The sequence below is a fragment of the Zeus faber genome (assembly GCF_960531495.2).
Source record: "Zeus faber genome assembly, chromosome: 3".
Classification (NCBI taxonomy): Eukaryota; Metazoa; Chordata; class Actinopteri; order Zeiformes; family Zeidae; genus Zeus; species Zeus faber.
The window spans coordinates 26196324-26215896 of NC_137190.1; the positions used below are offsets into that span (position 1 = coordinate 26196324).

Below are 19573 nucleotides of genomic sequence, written 5' to 3' on the forward strand. Positions count from 1 at the left end.
GTTAGTCCCTACCAAGGGTGGTCCAAGGAAAGACAACCGGTGAACTGGGGACAGGGTCACGGACGCCCATGGGCTAATTTAAGTCTAGTCCGTCTGGTCTGACCCCACAGAAGAGCAACTGTAGCACAAATTGCTGAAAAAGTTAATGCTGCTATAATAGAAAGGTGTCAGAACACACAGTGCATCACAGCTTGCTGCGTATGATGCTGCGTAGCCGCAGACCGGTCAGAGTGCCCATGCTGACCCCTGTCCACCGCCGAAAGCTCCTGAAATGAGCGTCAGAACTGGACCATTGAGCAATGGAAGAATGTGGCCTGGTCTGATGAATTACATTTTCTTCTCTATCATGTGGATGGGCGGGATTAGAGTCCGATCTGATCGAACATCTGTGGGATGTGCTGGAACATGGGGGCTCCACCTCGCATCTTACAGAACTTAAAGGATCTGCTGCTAACGTCTTGGTGCCATATACTACAGGACACCTTCAGACATCTTGTGGAGTCCATGCCTAGATGGGTCAGAGCTGTTCTGGTGGCATGAGGGAGGGGCTACACAATATAAGTGGTTATCAGTGGTGGTTCTAATGTTGTGGTTTATTGGTTTATATCGTTCACCGGCATTTCCAGCCTAATACCTGGGTAATTTTGCATCATGACTGAGGGCATCCCCCGGAACCCTGGGTGGCCGGGGTCGTAGCCTTGTCCATACGGGTAACCATGTATGTAGGGCATGTAACCTTGGTGCTGTGCTAGTGGTGACGAGAACTGCATGTGAGCATTAGAGCGTGGATCTTTGCCCATGGCCCGGTGGTCCTCAGAGGGGATGCGAGGGTCAGTGCCCTCTTTGACCTCCTCTTTGGGACCACCACTACTGTCCTTGAGTCTTGGTCTGTCGTCCTTTATTTTCCGCTCACGGTCTCGTTCTCTATCCCTTTCGTCTTTCCATCGCGGCTGTTGTGGCTGATGTTCCTCTTCCGACTGGGGCTTTTGGCCTTCAGGGTACTGTTTAAGGAGAAAAGTTAGACCAAAAGATAAAGCAAACTCAAGGTGTCTGATCTCTACCTAATCTCTGTACACCACTAAAAATACCAGCACTAATGTCATGATACCAAAGTTTAACTGCTTTTTTTTTTTTTTAACCTACCTGTCTGTACCACATAGCCTGCTCCATCCCTGGCTGCCCTCTGCTCTCCAGGACTTGCTTGGAGTCCTCCTTTCCATGATGCCCCCCTTCACTCAGCTTCATCTTCAGCCCTTCAGCCTGCTGGGACTTAGAGTCTTCTCCCTTGATACTGCCCATGGATTTGGAGGAAGGCTCAGAGGGAGAGTCCCTGGATTTGCTGGGTGGCTGTGGCGTCTTCCCCAAGTCCGACTGACTGGGAGCTTTGGAGAGATTGGGGGGCATTGAGCCCTTTTGTTTCCACTCCTCCTTCATGGAGGCCTCACGTTCTTTCATTGCTGTGTCAGACTTCTTCTCTGCAATGCGGTGCTGCTCAGCCATCTGCCGCTGCCGCTCCTCGTACTGTTGTCGGAAGCTTGGGTTAGTGTTGATCAAGTGGTTATGGTAGGCCTGATCGGGATGGTATGCATATGGTGGAACATAGGCATACTGGTTGTAGTACAGTGGTTGCATGTACATATTTGAGCGCTGTTGGATAACTGAGGGTTGCTGCTGCTGCTGCCCGGAGACATTGCTGTCTGCTTTTCGCTCTTCGTGAGCCTCAACCTTGACCTTTTCTTCCACTTGGTCTAGGTCATCCTCCCTTTTGATTTTTACATGACCTTCAACTATTGGCATGGCTGGGTTTGGCCCACTGGAATTAGGGTTTACATAGTTAGGCGAGTAATAATTCTCATAGGACCCAGCATAGTAAGGGGAATCTTTGTTGGGTGCCTGGTTTGGAAATAGGGCTTTTTTGGCACCTTCCCTAACAGCCTGGTCTTCTGTCTTGACTTTGGCACCATCAACTTTTCCCTCGCCATCTTCGCCAGCATCCGAGATGTCCGAATATGCTGGGCTGTTGGTTTTGACTGAAGAGTTGTCAGCACCGTTTTGAGTCACCACATGGAGTGGTGTCAGAGGTTGGGGCATCCCACTGCTGTCTATCCGACTGGCTACACCAATAGAAGGACTCGGGGCATTGTCAGAGAAACTGTAGATCTTGTCAGCCTCTGCCTTGATACTAGCCAGGCGACTTTGGTGGGGGTCTGAGGAGCCATTGAGAAGCCCTTCCCCTCTATTTCCCTGGTCTGAGGACTCAAGGTAGGGGAGCTTTCCTTCTTCCATTTTCCCATTCTTTCCTGGTGGCTTGGGACTGTCTGCCTCTTTCCCACCTTCTTTCTTTTTCTTGTCTTTCTTTTTCTTGTCCTTGGAGTTACTGGAGGCAGGTTCCCCAGTGGCAGAAGGTTTGGGCTGTGTGCCCTTCATTTGAGGACTTTTGGGGATTCCCTGCATCATGGGGATCATCCCTGGAGAGGTGTTTGGGTTTCCAGGGGGAAAGGAGTAGATCTGCTGCGGTGCCATGGATCCTGGGCCAAGGGGTCGAGGTGACTTCATGTTTTTCTGGGGCATTTTTTCAGCCTTTGAGCCACTGCTTATCTTTTTTGACTTGTCTACAACTCTCTTATCATCTATGCCATCATTACTGGCTTCATCAGTAAGACTGGGGCCATCTTCACACCCATCCATTGGTGTTCCAGCTGCTTCTGGATCTGCATCAGCAATTTTCTTTTTACTCTGCTTGGAACCAAACTTTCCAGGGGAAGGGGAGGAACTCTGAGCATCAAAACCCCTGCCTTTTGGGGTGACTGAACGTGCTGGAGACAAGCATCCTTTCTGAGATATCGATGCACCATTGCAATTCCCTGATTCAGGGTGGAGAGTTGAGTCCTCTCCATATTCACTGTCCCCATCGAGTTCCAATTTTATGTCATCATCATTGTGGGCACGGGCTTGGTGGTACTTAAGACCATTGATGTGCTTGTATTTCTTGTTGCAGTTGGGGTGTGGGCAGTCAATAAGAACTGGCGAAGGACAGCTGCGGTCTAAAGGAGGAGGAAGAGGCTCAGTCTTGATAGAAGGGATTGGGAGTCCACTCTGACCTAACCCTCCACTGTTGGAGTTAGTTCGCATGCGCTTGTTTCCTTTGGTGTCCTCTGAACTAGAGTTGGGTTCCATGTCCGAGGCAGGTTTGGTCTTTCGTTTTCCAGTTGAGGAGGGACTGGCCTTGATGTCCTCTGTGTTGCTGTTGGGGGGCGTGCGACGCTCAGAGGGTGTTTGGCTGCCCCTTCGCCCCTTGCTGTTGGAGGCAGCGCGTGTCTTGTTGTTGTTAGTGCCTTTGTTATCTGACGAGTTGCTATTCTCATTGATGGGTGTGTTGTTGTTGGGTCTCATTCGCTTGCCCCGGCCTCGTCCATTCCTCATTTCAAGGTCACTCGTAGGAGATTCACAGAACCTTATGGGAGCAACAAGAAGATTAATTAATATCATATTAGGTTAATTCATAATATTTCAAATTCATCACCAATGCTAGCTGCAGTACTATAATTTTGATGCTGAAGTGAAACACTAACTATGATGAAGAAAATAACAAAGGGAAGAACTTAATTACTTTTGGAATTACTTAGTACTTTTCTAATTTAATAGTCAATACTTGACACACAGGCAATGCAGTGGGTGTATTACTGGAAACTACATACATCTGACTTGCTGTTATCTCCGCTAGTCATTAACAATGCATACAAAGAAAGTAAAAAAAAACAGCCAACTTCCAAATAAATTAGAACAAGTGACGATAATTCCGGCACATGCAGTTGAACATTAACATTCAGCCTGCTTTTGTAATGGATAGATAATTTACATTCTTAAAAAATAGCAGTCAGACCCTAAGTTTCTGTAATTGTAATGTCTTTCTGCACAGCAGTGAAGGTTAGCAATCTGTGACAAAGAGAGACATAGAGTGGGGATGAGTCACAGCTTCCCCTACAAGTCTCTCCAAACAATTTCAGCCCCAGCAGGGAATGTGAATACATCCGTAGTCTGACAGTGGTGCAGGAATTCAGACTCATTACTCATTGCACGCCTGGGTTTATATTCAGTCTGCTGAAAGCTTTTTTTTGAATTATTCATAGTATGTCCCTAATGTAGTCATGCTGCAAACTGTTTCTTGGTGCAAACCTCACAACAAACCTCACCCAGCAAAGCAATGCCATTACTGCTAGAATGATATCTGTTTGTGTTAACTACATGCTGTGCTCTAATCTTGATTTTCGTTTATATTGGATTCAGTAACCGGTTTTAAAGATGAACATTGAATACACATACAAGACAGATATTACACACAATCATGTTGTTTGGGCAGTGGATCCTATCTATTCTTCTTTCAATTTGCATGTTTAGCATAAAAAAAACAGATATTGTGAAAATGTGACGGCAACACCCAGCTATTGCCGGTCTTAAAAAAAACAAACTAAGTCTTCTGTGATTGGGAATGTGATACCGTGTTGAGGAAAAGCTATTAGCCCCAATAATTGGATCCTGCAATCTGGCTTGTTAGAGCAGCTTTCTATTTCTATCAGGTCCTCCGGGGACATCGGCCGTTTGCCAGCTAGGAATGAGTCCTGTTTCCCTAGGCTTGAGATAAAGAGTAGCGTGGGACAGGCAAGCCCCACTACACATAGGCAGATAGCCGCTGAGGGCTACATCCTCAAGCGCTGACTGGTACACTGATTCATATCAGGGGGTGCTCTTTTTTTAAGAGGTTAGAGACCATGTGACAGCTAGGACACAGTAAAAGCATTGATGATTGATGGCACCATGTAGCAATCATGTTTATCCCACCCTGGCATTTGAAATGACATTGTGTGACGGTAAATTCTTTCAAAAGGCGCTTTTTTTTTTTAAATCACTGAAGGTAGTCTATGTTTAAAGCTAGTAATAATTTTATGTGACGTAAAAAAATTTACTCACTAGTTCCTGAACAACTGCCCTATATTTCCAGGATGAATGGAAAAGGTATTTACCTGGGGGGAGCCCAATCGTGCCGAGTGCAATCCAACAGGGTGCCCACGTATGTCTTGTTTCTCCAAGTGACATTAACAACCAGCATTCCTAGGAAGAAGGAAATGAGTCGTTCATTAGTCTAGAAACACAATCTGTTAATCACTGGAATATTATGTTGCTGCTGGTAATAATAATCATAAACATAATTATAATAATAATGAAAATAATAATAAATGTATTACAGAGCTTCACTTAAAAATGTGTATATAGTATTTCACAGAAGAGAGGATGAAATGAACACAGCATGAAAATGAGATGAAACAAGGTTGAGTTGAAATAAAAGCTAAAAAAAGACATGAACATTTTTTTAAGCAATTAAAAAGGCAACATCAGAGGTTTAGTCTCAGAGGTTCTATCAGCAAATTGACTGTGCTGCTCTAGGCTCAGTAAACCTGTGGGGACAAAAAAGACTTATATTTTCTAAATCAGGGGTTCCCAACCACCGGGGGCATTTGCCACCATGCCGTGAGAAGCCAGGGTGCTCTGTTAAGCCTGTGTTTTTTTTTTTTTTTGTTTTTTTTTTTGGGCCAAGCCCGATCAGAGCGATCTCAAATCGAAAACAAGTGAGCCAACAGTGAGGTTTTATTGTCCTGTAGATGTATCTATCTATCTCTTATTTACTCGGCCGTGGTGCGCCTCGCTCTGCTTGCCAGTCCCGAAGTTGGGGGCGAAATTCCAAGTTTTGTAAACATGGGTGTTTTTTTTTTGCCTTACCATAATACTCTTTTATTGTAAATGTATTTAATGTATTTATTTTCCTCTGTGCATTACGGGGAGACACTCAGTCACCCCCACCCCCGTCCGTGAACATTTTGTGCGCTGCGGTGCGGTCCGTGATAATAAAAAAGGTTGGGATGGGAACCCCTGTTCTAAATCACCAGGAAGCAAATACCTTGTTTAGTATTCTTCAGGACATATCAGACACTGGCAGCCGGTCACACTCAAGACTGATCTCACTCAGGTGACAGGGGAATATTCACAGACCAGCCTCTCCATTTAAATAAGCCAGATCACAGCAGAGCAGATTTACTTCAAGGAGGACTATTTGCAGGAAAATACTTGTCAACGTCCTCTATCTGACTTTACTGCCAAGGAACATGTGCCCAGGAAGAAGCAGAAAGATAAATGTGACTTCCATAGGAAAACGTGCACAAAACAGATTTTCCTCACAGAAATGCAAGTCTGACTAACCAACAATTTAACATGAATGGGTCCAATTGACAGTCTTCAACTGAATATCCAGCTGAAGATCTGTTTAAATGTTTTTCTTCAATGACCCCATTGTTCGTGCTGCAATGCGTCTGACTTTGTAGTTCCATGTGAATGGTGTATCGGAGTCTATCTCAGAAAGAGGGCGATGGTGTGAACAGGTATTTAACATTAAAGATCAGTTACAAGACGGAATACACAGACAGAGGGATTTCACTTTCTAGACAAATTAGAACCACACAGACAAGCACACAATCTCAAGACTTCAGTCCATTGATATTTAACCTCCGCCCATGACAGTGACTATTTCTATTGGACAGCATTGATACAGACAGCTTGCAATTCTGTCCCTAGTTGGCGAAAACAAAAACAATAAAATGAATACATTTGTGGAGAACCTCTCTTTTAGACATTTTAAATGTATTGTATCCCCACCCCTCAGAGGTGACCTCAGCATGCACTGTGGAGAAATCAGAAGCTGCTGACTTATCTAATGGCACAGGAATGCTGGCTGGCAGCTTCCATTCCTCTGAGCTTATTAGCTCAGGAAAACCTCTCTGGCTCACCACATTCTCTCTCAGCCACTCTCCCTCACCCCATTTCCTCTTTTCAATGCTATAACCATCCCCAACTCACTATCTCCTTCCTACTTGCAGAAAAATACACGGCTCGGGACTCATTTTTCTTTTGCTGCCTGCGGCATTAAACGGCGAGTTCATGGGGCATTTAAATAGGTTTAGAGGAACCTGCTGACACTTGGCTACAAGCCTGTTCCATGGTTCGATGGCCTGAAAACATGAGTCCCTGGTTCCGACTCTAACAGCTGGATCAAAAGGGTAATGCAGGTGTGTGTGTGTGTGTGTGTGTGTGGGGGGGTTAGTGGAGAGGTCCTCCAGTCCAACTTTCTGTAACATTAAAAGGACCCTAGCCTCTTCTGAAACGCCTTTCACAGGCCAGCCCTCCCCCAACGCTCTCCACTCACACTGAGACAAAATGGCTCTGGCAGCTGGTTGAAGCAGGATGTAAATCAAGGGAAAGCAAATGAATGACTAGCCTGTCACATTGCTCAGGATCAAGCCTTTCCTTCTTTCTTAAGCCAGGAGCGCGGTAAATCCTTTACTGCATTACAGGTGGCACTGCCGTATTTCATGTCTGAGGTAGAAATAAACGTATTGTTGCAAACACTAGCCGTTCTGTTTGAAAATTTCAGCCCGTTATGGCAAACAAATGGCAGAAACCCAGAAAAGGTCTGATATAGTCAGAGGTTGAGGAATGTCATGAAGGGAATACTGTTTTTTTTTACTTGTATCAAAGAAGGAAAAAGGTCCACGGTTCTCCATCAACAAAATATAAAATAAAAATGAAGATGGTCATTTCACAGTGAGATGGTATTGAAACAGGTCACAATAAAAGGCTTTTTATTTGTTAATAGAAGTCTTTTTCTTCGTTTTGAGTTTTTTTTTTTTTTCTTAGACGTGAAATGTGCATAAATTCCAAATTATCTGAATAATTACATCCTGTTTAGGCATGTCTATGGAAAAAAAACACTGTTTTACTGTAAGCGGATTATAATTCAAATTAACATTTGTCTCAACCATTCTACCATTCTTTAAATAGAGTCATAATGTTACAACCAAATACTCCCGAAAAGTTCAGATCGAAAAAATATGCATTTCTTTAGTGACTTAATGCTCATAAATTAAAATAATGGATAATTATATTTATATCCTAATGCTCCCAATAGTGAACATGGATCCATATGCATATTATCTTTACTTCATTACACTAAGCTTACTTAAGTCACTCAATTCAGTTTCAGGAACGATTCAATTTGTTTACGCTTAATTCATATCAATAATTGCCAAGAGCAATAACTTCTATAATAAATAGATAAATCTCCCCCTACAATTCCAACTTGCTTGGCTTTACAATTTACATTGCATATTCATTGCAATTCTCCATCTCAGGTTTTACTTTATTCTTTGCTTTATATATTTTTTTCTGCTTCCAACAATCATTTCACTGGAATATAAATTGGGGATAAATTCAGATTCATGATATAAATATCCTGACCAAGACTACCATCAATGATTAAAAACTGTCCGTTTTTTATGAGCGATCTTTGATCAGTGCTTGACAGATTTTGTTTAGCGATAACAGCTTTAGACAGCCGAGACAAAGATTATAATGTTAGCAATGTAAAAAAATAAGTAAACGAATTTCCCCGTCGAAGAAAACAAACTGCAAACGACATTGCTCTGATTCCCTGTTTGATTACCGGTTTACACATGGGGGATAGATATGCGTGTTACTATGATTTCTCTTTGCTCTCTTTGTGTTTTGAAGAGCAGACGCAGGCTGAAGGTGCAAAAACAAAATAAAAAAAGATCTGCTCTTTGAAACCAGAGTTCCGTTGGGAGCTTGTTTGCTGTGGGTGGGCTGTGAAGGCTGGGAGTGGTGGTAACAAGGGTAGTTTGTGGGTGGGGGTTGGGCTCTGAGAAGCAAAACGCTGTTCCCTGCATCTGCCCTCCCTTCTCCCTGCGTCAGGCTCATTAGGGTTACTCAGGCTGGTTGAGTGAAGCAAATGTTAATGAGGGGAATTGGCCTGTAATTTCACCTCTCATTTCCTTTCAGTGTTGCTGAAAAACAAGCGACACCCCTCCTTGTGCACCAAGCTCTGTGGTGTACTTGTGTATGATTATTGAATAAGAGCCTAATAGCCGGCGGAAAATCAACTGAGGGGATTGTGGCTGCTGCATGGGTCACTGGCTGCAGTGCTGCCCCCTCCCCCCGGTGTGTTTCATTAGGTTGCAGAGGGGCCACATTATGAGGTTCCCTGCCGTTGGTCAACTCCGCTCAGGCCATGGGTTCACCGGCTGAACTCTGCTCTGCTCCTAAAAGGTCTTCACTGGGGTTAATAGCATTTTCACGGACTGACCCTTGTAAAAATACCTTTGTTATCTTCCTAGATGTGACAGAATCAGTTATGGCTGGTGAATGAACATGGCATCATATGACTGCGGCTGCCAATGTCAAAATGATGGTTCCCATCTGCTGCTTTTTAAATTTGCCATGGACTTATTAATAACCTTGGCACAATCACTGTCACTCGAGTAAACAACATGATAGTGCTTTCAGCAGATAGTGAGATGTTGATGCAAATGTAGCCTGTAATGAGGTTTGCATCCTCTCGGTATCCTGGTGCAGATTACATTTAGCTCAATGCACTCTCTCTCTTTGAACTATGCTTTAGTCAGTGCTCCACGGAGATGGAAAAGTGATCACATTGAGAAAAATTGTGTCAGTATGTGTTATAGACAGAATACCAAGGATAGCTTAGTGCTGCCATGAGCACAGTCCTAACATTGACTTTATTAAAAAAAAAAAAAAAAGATGCAAACAGTACTTTAAGGCTAATTTCCCCAAAGTGATATTAAGAGGTTGAATGCAGTTCACTGACATTCATTAAGATGCGTCCAATCAATACATCCACATCAAATTCTCTATAAATATCTTGGAAATAATTAACATCATGACACGCGTTAAAAGGTATCATACATTTGCATCATAGGAGGCATGACGATGAGACAATTAAAAGTGCCACATAAGAATCATTTTAAGTCTGAATTGATAAAATAGGCTATTGGCACAGGAACGGCTAAGGCCGGTCCACAAACTAAAGAACCGAAAACACAAAATCTCTGGTCTCCGTCTGCCTTAAAACTGGAATTTCAAAATGGTGAGGCGAGTCCTTTCAAGCTGCATTCAGGCTTATAATGTGTAAAAATGCTAAGTCATTCCCTCTGACAAGACTAACACCCTTTGAAAAGGTCAAATCCCTTACAGTTGTCAGAGGCAAAAGATAGGGCATTAGTATGCTTTCCACATTGTTGCAGTGTGAGCAGTCACACGCAGCAGTCCTCTCCAAAACAAATCGGTGTACTTACTACAACAGCATTAACTCATACAGCCCACAGCTATGAACGCAAGTCTTCATATACATCAATTACATCTATATAACGTATACATTCATTTGTGTCAGTAAATTTGTGTCAGGCAGGTGGCAAACAGCTGGCCTTCATACCAATGGGTATGCTATATCTGCCATTCAAATGGAGAGATCTGCCCACTCAACGTTCAAACACACCCTCAGGTGATTTTCCTCAAACAAGATGGTTGTGAGATTAAGAGACAGGTTTGCCAAAGGGGCATTTGTCAGACTGTTGTTGACACATACTGTATATAGCAGACATGATATCTTGTGACCACTGCTGGAACGTTGTACCCATTCCTCCCGGAATATGAGCGCCTCTCAAAACTATTTAAGTACATGAAAGAATGCAGTTGTCAGCCAATAAGAATGGGGTTTGCCGTTAGCTAGCAATGCCACCAAATCAATAATTTGGTGGCATTAATGACGTGTATGTAACCTCAACTCCTGGACAGAGACCACTGACAGGAAAAGGCATCTGGGAGTAGGGACTTAAGGCTGTGACTTAGAAAATTGAGTTCAGTACAATCTTCTTTCCCTTTTCTTCCTCTACTGCTAATAGAAGTCTTGATTTCCCTTGCTACTTACTCAAAGCTTACTGTAATGATGTTTTCTGGAGTTAATTCACCCAAAAAAAAAAAAAAATCACTTCCCCCTTTGTGAAAGCATTTCAATGAAGCCTTTGATATGTGGTGTTCAAAAGCACAAGGTCACACAGCTGGCGAGTGTGCTCCACAGGTGACCGTTCCTTTTAATATGATATGACACGGTTGTAGAATCATTTAGAATTTAGAATTAACAACAGTGTTCATACTTGAATAACCTCTGTGTGCTGACACTAAGGAACGTTTAACCTCACTGCAATTAAAAGAACGTCTCGACAAATCCTGCAATGATGTAATGCCGGTTACGTAAATAACCTGTGAAATATGTTTCCACATTGTTTACCTTTTCTACCTATTGTGGGGAGAAACGAGACATAGCTCCATTGTGAAAGGCTCATAACTCGACTTAACACATTCCTTTATGTATAAGCTTGTGTGCGTGTAGTAGGGGCCGCTGGCATGTAGCTGCTATGTTCGGCCAGAGGGCCCCCTCTGTGTTTCCCCCTCCAACCCTGCTGCAGGAGCCAAGGCGTTCTGGCCGCATTTCAAGAGCAATACACTTTTCCGGCATTTCAGAGATGACATTTGGAGGTATCATCATGCTAAGCCTGGGAGGGGTTGGCCCGCTGCTCTGCCGACACGGTCCTGGGAGCTGCCACGGCTCCTTCTTTTGCTTGGGGGGGGGGTTGCGTCGTGCTGGGTCTTAAAATATCATGCCCCCCCGCCCACCCCCACCCCCGCACCATACCAACATGCCCAAATCCATCCACCCACACAGATTGGCTGGATGAAATGGTCGCTTACCTTCCCTCACCTCCTACTCTTAGTGTTTCTCAGCTGCAAAAGATGACATGCTGTGCCCCTTTCAGCACGAACGGACTCTCGTATCAACTCAAGGCAGTATTTAAATGGTCAACGATTGCTTGTCAAATCCAATACAAGACGGTCTCTCGATGGCTCAGAGCATACACGATAAAATGTGTTTGCTTCCACTGAGGTTCCTATTGAATGAATGTGAAACTTCTGTGGTCAGAATTTTGTTCGGCGCTGCCATTTTCTCCTTATCGCTTTAATTCTGTGTCGCTCTTTGAGTCGGGGTGAGGTGCAGACAATTACTGGGAGCCTGTTGTTCATTTACTCCCACAAGGGCAAAAGGCGGAGGTGGTGAAGCAGCTGTTGTTCAGCATGCTAAATGAGATGCGCACACACACACACACACACACACACACACACACACACACACACACACACACACACACACACACACACACACACACACACACACACACACACACACACACACACACACACACACACACACACACACACACAGCATGCCTAAACAGCCCTATTTGAGACTCGTCATACAGAGAAGTGGAGCACTGCTCAACATCAGAGCTAATCAGCCTGTTTCTGTTATGGCTCAGGGGCCTCGGCTTATTGTTTCTTTTCCACAGCACTCTGCCTGGATTTGCCTTGATTTCCTCATTTGGTTTTCATTTGTTCAGTTGCGCCACGATGAAGAGAAGTCTGTTTTCCGTGGGTCTCTGAGGGACGACCAGCAGAGAAGTGCCATGTGATGTGAGAAGCAATTGTGCTTCGACAATTTGAAAGCCAGTCAGTGAGTTGTTAGACGGTAGGAGGATTGAACGCAAAACCCACTTTTTCAGAGCTTGTGCACATACATTTGGGTCTCTGATGGGCATACTAACACACAAACTGTGAAATAAAACGACCCCGTCAGTCTTTTTGTGAGCTGTCTATTTCAGAAAACATCCTAACGTCCTAAAATGAGCCGTTCAGCTTTGTTCTCTGTATTACGTAGCATTGAGAGACATTAGAACTAGAACCACCCCCATCTGTTTAACTCCACCTATGCCTGGAGCGCGACCGGAGCCGTTAGCATCGAAGCTAAGAGCTAATATAGGAAGTGCTCGGTTGTTGGCTTACAGAGCAGTACAAATATTTTTAAAGAAAGAGGAATTAATACCAACATTCTGCGACAAAACTGCAGACAAGGGAAATCTAAGAATTTAAAAATAAATTCTGCTGTATGTTTCTTTCTGTGTGTCTGTCCCCGTGAGGGTGACTGTACTATAGGCTGTGATGTGTGATCCACTCCGTGTTTCTCCAAAAAAATCGTAGATGTATTTATTTTATTTTCCCACATTTCCGTAATTAAATGAACTAAAAAGGAGGCCCAAGCCCCGTCGTATCCCGAGGTGCTCAAAGCTTGGCGCTGCTCCGGACACCGCGGTGAATGTTGGAACAAACTTTTAAATGAGAAAGAAGACGACCAACGCATACGCGCGCACACACACACACACACACACACACACACACACACACACACACACACACACACACACACACACACACACACACACACACACACACACACACACACACACACACTCTTCAAATGGCAGCTGTTGAAATGAGTTCTCTGCTTTTAACCAAGCCTGGCTTGTCCTTCCTCCAGGGGGTAGCCAGGAGCAGTGGGCAGCATACAGCGACAGGTCATCGCCTCCATCTCTGGTCAGACGACGATGTTCTGCATGTTTTTGGTGGGGGTCCTTACTGACGAAACAGATTTTGGTGGACTGAAAGGGTGAAATCAGTGAAAGTTCACAGAGTAACTAAAACGGAGCCCGCGGTAAAGCTCAAACCCCATTGGCTCACACAACACGGAACTTGTGCTCAAACCCCATTGGCTCAGAACTAGGGGCTTGGCTGCTCGTTTACAATAAAAGCCACAGACACAGAAAACAGCCCGTTTTGGATTTGCTCTAATGCCGAGTTTAGATTATGTGACTCTGGCCTGATTTTCCACTTGCTGACAGGTTTTTGGAGAATGCCAACCAAAGCCCTAGATCGGAGGAAAATCATAGTGCGCTCCCGTGAGCGACGAGCGTGTGGTATGAACTGCTTACAATGCAATCCAACTGCTCGCCAAACGCTCATAGACGCCGGTGAGATATCAAGCAGGTTTAATGTCTGGTTGTGTCGGGGTCCACTCATGAGTGACACAACAAGCTACAGCCAATGAGAGGAGACACCGCGTAACGGGGGGTGGGTGTAGGGGGTCGAAAAGGAGAGACGGGGAGACAGCGGAGCAGCAGCCAGAAACACACAACATACCTATTTTATATTTCTTCTCTAGCTTAATATATTTCTAATTTAAATTCTGCTTTTAATTGTTTTTTGTTTTTTTTACACAGTGATCATCAATATCATAAAAAGTAAATAATCCTGTCCCGCGCATGGTATCGCGTAATTTCCGGTGTCAATTCTCGCATATTTTTGTGACAAAACGTAGTTTGGAGACCCGACAGACTCATCGGGGATTCCTCCTGGTGAAAGATCTTGTAATGTGTGACCCCCTGTCGCCAATTAGTCATGTAGTGGAAAAACCACAAGACTTCAAGATTCCCGATCACAAGACAGAAAGGTGTGTAGTGTGAACTGCACTGCGATCTGGCGACTTTGAAAGCCGTGTAAGTTGCATAATGCATAATCTGAGTGGCATTTACAGAAAAATACTTCAAAAACATGTTTTAGGGACCACAGAGACCTATATTAAATTGTGTGAAAAGGAGCTCTTGAAGGAGACGTACAGTGAAAATATTGTTCAATGGCCTGTGATGAATGGAAGGCTGAGTAGCTCAGTGCCAGGAAATTCATAATTCAACTTTCAGCACGTTTCAAAATTTGAACATAAAAACCGACAAACTAATAGTTGTTAACACATCTCGGAAAGGTTCCCGAGCCGACAAATATAAAAAAAAAACAAAGTTCCTGTTAACATACGCAATATCAGCGTTAAGATTAAAGTTGACTTTGTTTGTGATGAAAGAGACAAAACAGCCCCAACAGGCACAGCCAACGCAAACAAAGGCACAAGGCTGTCTGGGAAAGCATGCTATGTGCAACAGGCAATTGACAATCATCACAAAGCCGAATTTGTTAAAAGGAGAGCTGTACGTCCAATGGCTCCCCCTCCCCCAACGGCACGTCTCTGTGATCTTCCAGTGTGAGGGTTAAAAAAAAAAAAAAAAAGAAAGAAAAAGTGAAACACTACACAGGCTTCAAAGTGTGGTGGGGGGCACTCAAGCAGCCCGACTGGTTTTTATAGCTTGGAGGCCATATAACATCCGGCGGCCACCGCCTGCAGGGATGAGTGCCACCCGCCCGCCTGCCTGCCTGCCCCCCCCCCCCTCCTCACCAAGTCAGGTAGAGTGGAATCACAAGAACACACAGCTCAATCAGGCCAAAACATCGCCTCTTGCAGCCAAAATAGCAGCTCTGAGGGAGGGAGGAGGGCGGGGGGAGGACAGAGGTCTCAAAGAGGGAGTAGAGGAGGGAGGGCAGTCCCTGGATAGAAGGCAGAGAATGGGCTCTGGCTCCGAGCCACGTTTGTGTCACTGACAGAAGTGGCCTTGTCCATCTCTGGCAGTCGCCGGGCCTCCTACGCAGTGCTCTGACTCCACGCCTGCTTTGCTCTCTCCCAGTTTTGCTTGGAAACAGAGTGTGAGGGAGCGCCTGACTTGCTGCTTGGTAACAGAGCGGAGCAGGGGTGTAGAGGAGGACAGGGGCGAATCAGACACGCTGCCCAGGGCTGGAGTGAAAATGAAAACAGAGGGGGGAGAACCCACTCAATAGCGGGAACGGTGCTTTGGGAATGTTAATGAGGCAGAGACCTTTTTCTGTCCACACATCCTTGCAGCGGCACGGATGTGTGGCTGATTTGTACTCAGTGCGCCTGAATGTCAGCTTCTTTGAAGATTAGGTGTTTGCGCCATTTCACATGCACAACAGAAAATGAGGCCACTAACTCGGACCCAGGGAGAACCTGGCAGTGCCTTCCTCAAATTAAATGCAGCAAATGCGTTTTCGACCAAAGGGTGGGAAATGTGCATGTCTACCGTTTCCCCAGGACTGCACTTCGGTAGCAACGCCAGAATAGCTCCCGACTGACAGTGCCGAAAAGAAGAAGTGCTGCTCCGTGTTGTGAGGCGCAGTGTGCTTGAGAGCAGATATCTTCTATCTATGTCTGTGTACACCTGAGCAAAAATAAATAAAATCAAGGCCACCTAGTGCTCTGGCTGGCAGCACCATGCTGCCTGAATGCTGTTTAGATGATCCACTGATTCCTGAGGCAGCTAAGGATACCCAGTTTCAACAGGCAGAATTTATACAGACAGAAACAGAGAAATCTACCTTTCATAAAAACCTGGGACTATAATACAATGGACTATGATACAACTGCAGAAACAATAAAAGCCAATAAAAGACGAAAGCGTCCCTCTTGATCACAGCTGGTTTCAATGATGCTGAAACCGCGGGCCAGATGCCCTCCTCTCCCATCTGCGCAGAGAATCGCTTGGAAGTGTAAACAGCACGTCGGGCGAAACCGCAGCACTCACCGTCTTCAGTTTCCTGCCACACGATGCCTTCTAGATTGACGCTGGTGCCCGGCTCGCAGGGGCCCAAGCACTCCGGCTCTGTGGACAGGGCCACGTCCGACGTGTTGACGGCCACTGAGCGCGTGCGGACCATTATTTGTTCACATGGTGAGGCAATCTCACTGTTGCCCACGGTAGCCAGGAGGTGAAGCGGGGGAGGGGCTGGTGTAGGCACTGGAGATTCCATCTGCATGGGAAAGAGAGAGGGGGGGTAGGGGAGACATGAGACCTCAGAAACCACCAGATAAACATGCGTGTAGCAGATGTTAACAGATACAGAGAGCGGATGCCACGGTCGAAGGAAGTGACTACGACGCTGCAGGCATGAGAGGCATTCTGGAATGCCGGCGGCCCTTGAAAACAAACTCAAGGCTTGAGCAGGATAATGCCGCAACAGTAGTTCCTGTTGCCGTGTGGACTTGGTAGACCTTTTCCTTAACCTCGCACCAAGACCGTTTAGCAAGAGGAAGGACTAAAGGTTTGTCATAGTCACCACGAGTGAGTCATGCGGCTCATGCCGTGTGCACTACCAGAGCACGGGCATATATAGTTGCGTGTTGCCGTGTAGATATTCTCCTGAAAGACAGTTGGCACTGTGCACAAACCAGCAGGGGAAACTGAAGAACTGCTGTAAACATCACAAAGTTTACAGCAGTCCTGAGGGAAGGATCTGAATAACTAGAAAAGAGCAGTAAAATTTAAATACAAAGTGTTAAATGTATGTATATTTATTGTAGTCAGTGGGGGGCTCTTTACACACACCGATCAGCCACAACATTAAAACCACCACTAATAACCACTTATATTGTGTAGCTTCCCCTCGTGCTGCCAAAACAGCTCTGACCCGTGGAGGCATAGACTCCACAAGACCTCTGGAGGTGTCCTGTGGTATTTGGCACCAAGATGTCATCAGCAAATACTTGAAGTTCTTTAAGTTGCGAGGTGGCAAGGTCTCGAAGGATCGGGCGTTCCAGCACATCCCACATATGCTCGATCGGACCCTAGCCCCGCCCATCCACATGATGAAGAAAACGGGATTCATCAGACCAGGCCACCTTCCATTGCTCCAACATGCCTCTAAAGCGTCCTGTTTCAAACCGCACAGGACGCTTTTGTGTTTTTGTGTGTTTGTAGCTTTAAGTGTAAATGGGCTGCCAGGCCCCTAGTTCTGTAAGCCAAAGGGGTTTGAGCACAAGTTCCGGGTTGTGTGAGCCTTTGGGGTTTGAGCTTTACTCCGGGTTCCGTTGTTTTAAGTCAAGGGCTGTACCTGACTCAGAATTTTGTCAGTCAATTCCTGAGGCGAGATAGGCGGCCACTTAGGGTGGCATCCCGATCAGTTCTTGCGCACCTGTCCGCAAGAACTGACTGCACCCCTCCGACGACATCGATGATGGACGCTAACAGGCGCGCGCCAGTGATGAGGTGCCCGCGTTCGGAGCGCCCAACTGTGTGTTTTTATTTTAGGTGTAAGTTATTTTATTTACATCTGCTTATGGAGCGAAACAAGTGCGTATGGAATGGTATGGAACGATCGCACTCTCCCTGATTGCCCCCTCTCCATGCGTTATTCGCAGAAAAATAATCTAGCCTACGAGTCTTGCCCCGTCCCCACACCGTTTTTAGTCGTTTTACTTTGAGGGCACGGCGTCGGGGCGCATGGAGAGCCGTGTCCGGACGTGAACAATTCACACATATAATACATTTATGATTCCCCTTATTTATCATTTCCCATTGAAATGTTATCCCTCTGCATTTTTGTAAGCTTCTATCTGTTTTATCCTGTTATTGTAATGCACACTGACTGACAAAGAAAAAAAAAGCGCCCTTATTTAGTCTGTAAAATTTCACTGTCTACACCTCATCAGTCCACCAAAATTTTCATTCAAACTAGATCTATGAGGCCTAATTAAAAACGTTGTTCCCGTTCTCCAAGCTTGTGGGGGGACCCACCGGGACACGTCATGCAGGGATCTTTTGTTGCATGTAAACGTTGAAAAATGGGGAAAAAAGGAAAAAAAAACAAAAAACATCTACAATAAAAACAGGACTTTTATGGGTTTTGCTTGTAGAAACGTGCAGCAGATTGCACATCACAGCCTACAGTCATCCTACCGCATACTTAATTATTATTTTTTTGATTGTTTTTTTTTTTATAAGAAATACTTACATTTCCCTCATCTGCAGTTTTGTCACGGAAAGTTCATATTAATTCCTCTTTCTTTTAAAAGATTTGTGCCGGTCTCTAACAGAGCAATTCCCATGCTTAGTTCTTTCTTCAGTGCCAGCGGGTCCGGTCACTCTGGTGGCGCTCCAGCCATGGGTTACTCAGATGGAGGGCGGTTCTTATTGTACTGAAAGCCTGGATAACGTAGATCAGGGCTGTAAAGCTGAACGGCATGTTTTATGACATGTTCTCGGAAATACGCAGCTTACAAAAAAAAAAACGACTGGCTTGTCTTATTTCAGTTTGTGTGTTAGTCAGCCCATCGCGACCCAAATGTATGCGCACAAGCACTGAAAAAGTGAGTTTTGCATAAAAGGCCCCCTTTAAATGCTTTCAGTGAGCTCTGCGGTGTGACTCAAACAAGATCCCACCCATCCCGTTTCTCCTAGAATACAGCCCCGAGATCCACCCAATCAACTCATGGACTGATCACTCATTAATTCCCTCAATTAAGAAGAAAGTTGCAGTGGGGGAGGGCGCTGCCGAGGGACAGTAATTGATTCCACCTGTTCAGACACACTGCTACAGCAATGAGGCAACAGCGGAGACTATGTAGGGAAAACCAATGAGAGAGAGGGAGAGATGGTGGCAAGATGATGAGCACAAATAAAGGTTGAGGAATAGAGAGAACTGGAGGTGCAGAGTGTGTGGGAGGGTAAAGGGAGAAAGATGGGAAGACTGACTGTGACTTAAGGGCCGTACTGACAACAGGCTTAGTGCTCATTATTCAAGGCAGTCGACTCGACATTAAAGTGCTCCAGATCATTAGCGCCGAACTGCAGGAGGAATCCCACACTGCAGCCAAACACCCCACATTTATTAATTGGGCATAAAGCGCTGGGTCTTTGCAAATATGTTGCCAGCGCTGGTTCCAATTAGACTTAGAATAAATATAATTAACATGTGGGCTTTAAGACAGATACAGCCTACGAATTGGGAAAACAACATGAGAGACAAATTGCTATACAGAATGAGCTTGTTGTGTATAGCAATGGCAGTATCACATCTAATATATGCC

General features: G+C 45.1%; 1 protein-coding gene across 1 annotated transcript in view; it reads right to left on the reverse strand.

The window, feature by feature from the left end:
- The window catches only part of znf609b (zinc finger protein 609b), a gene marked incomplete at its 5' end in the record, with an annotated part of 61803 nt that overhangs the window by 2869 nt on the left and 39361 nt on the right, over positions 1 to 19573 (reverse strand). Inside the window, 4 exons of the mRNA XM_079997374.1 lie at positions 635 to 1001; positions 1144 to 3454; positions 5022 to 5109; positions 16293 to 16518. Coding sequence (XP_079853500.1) covers positions 635 to 1001; positions 1144 to 3454; positions 5022 to 5109; positions 16293 to 16518 — 2992 coding nt within the window. The remainder of the gene's footprint in view (positions 1 to 634; positions 1002 to 1143; positions 3455 to 5021; positions 5110 to 16292; positions 16519 to 19573) is intronic.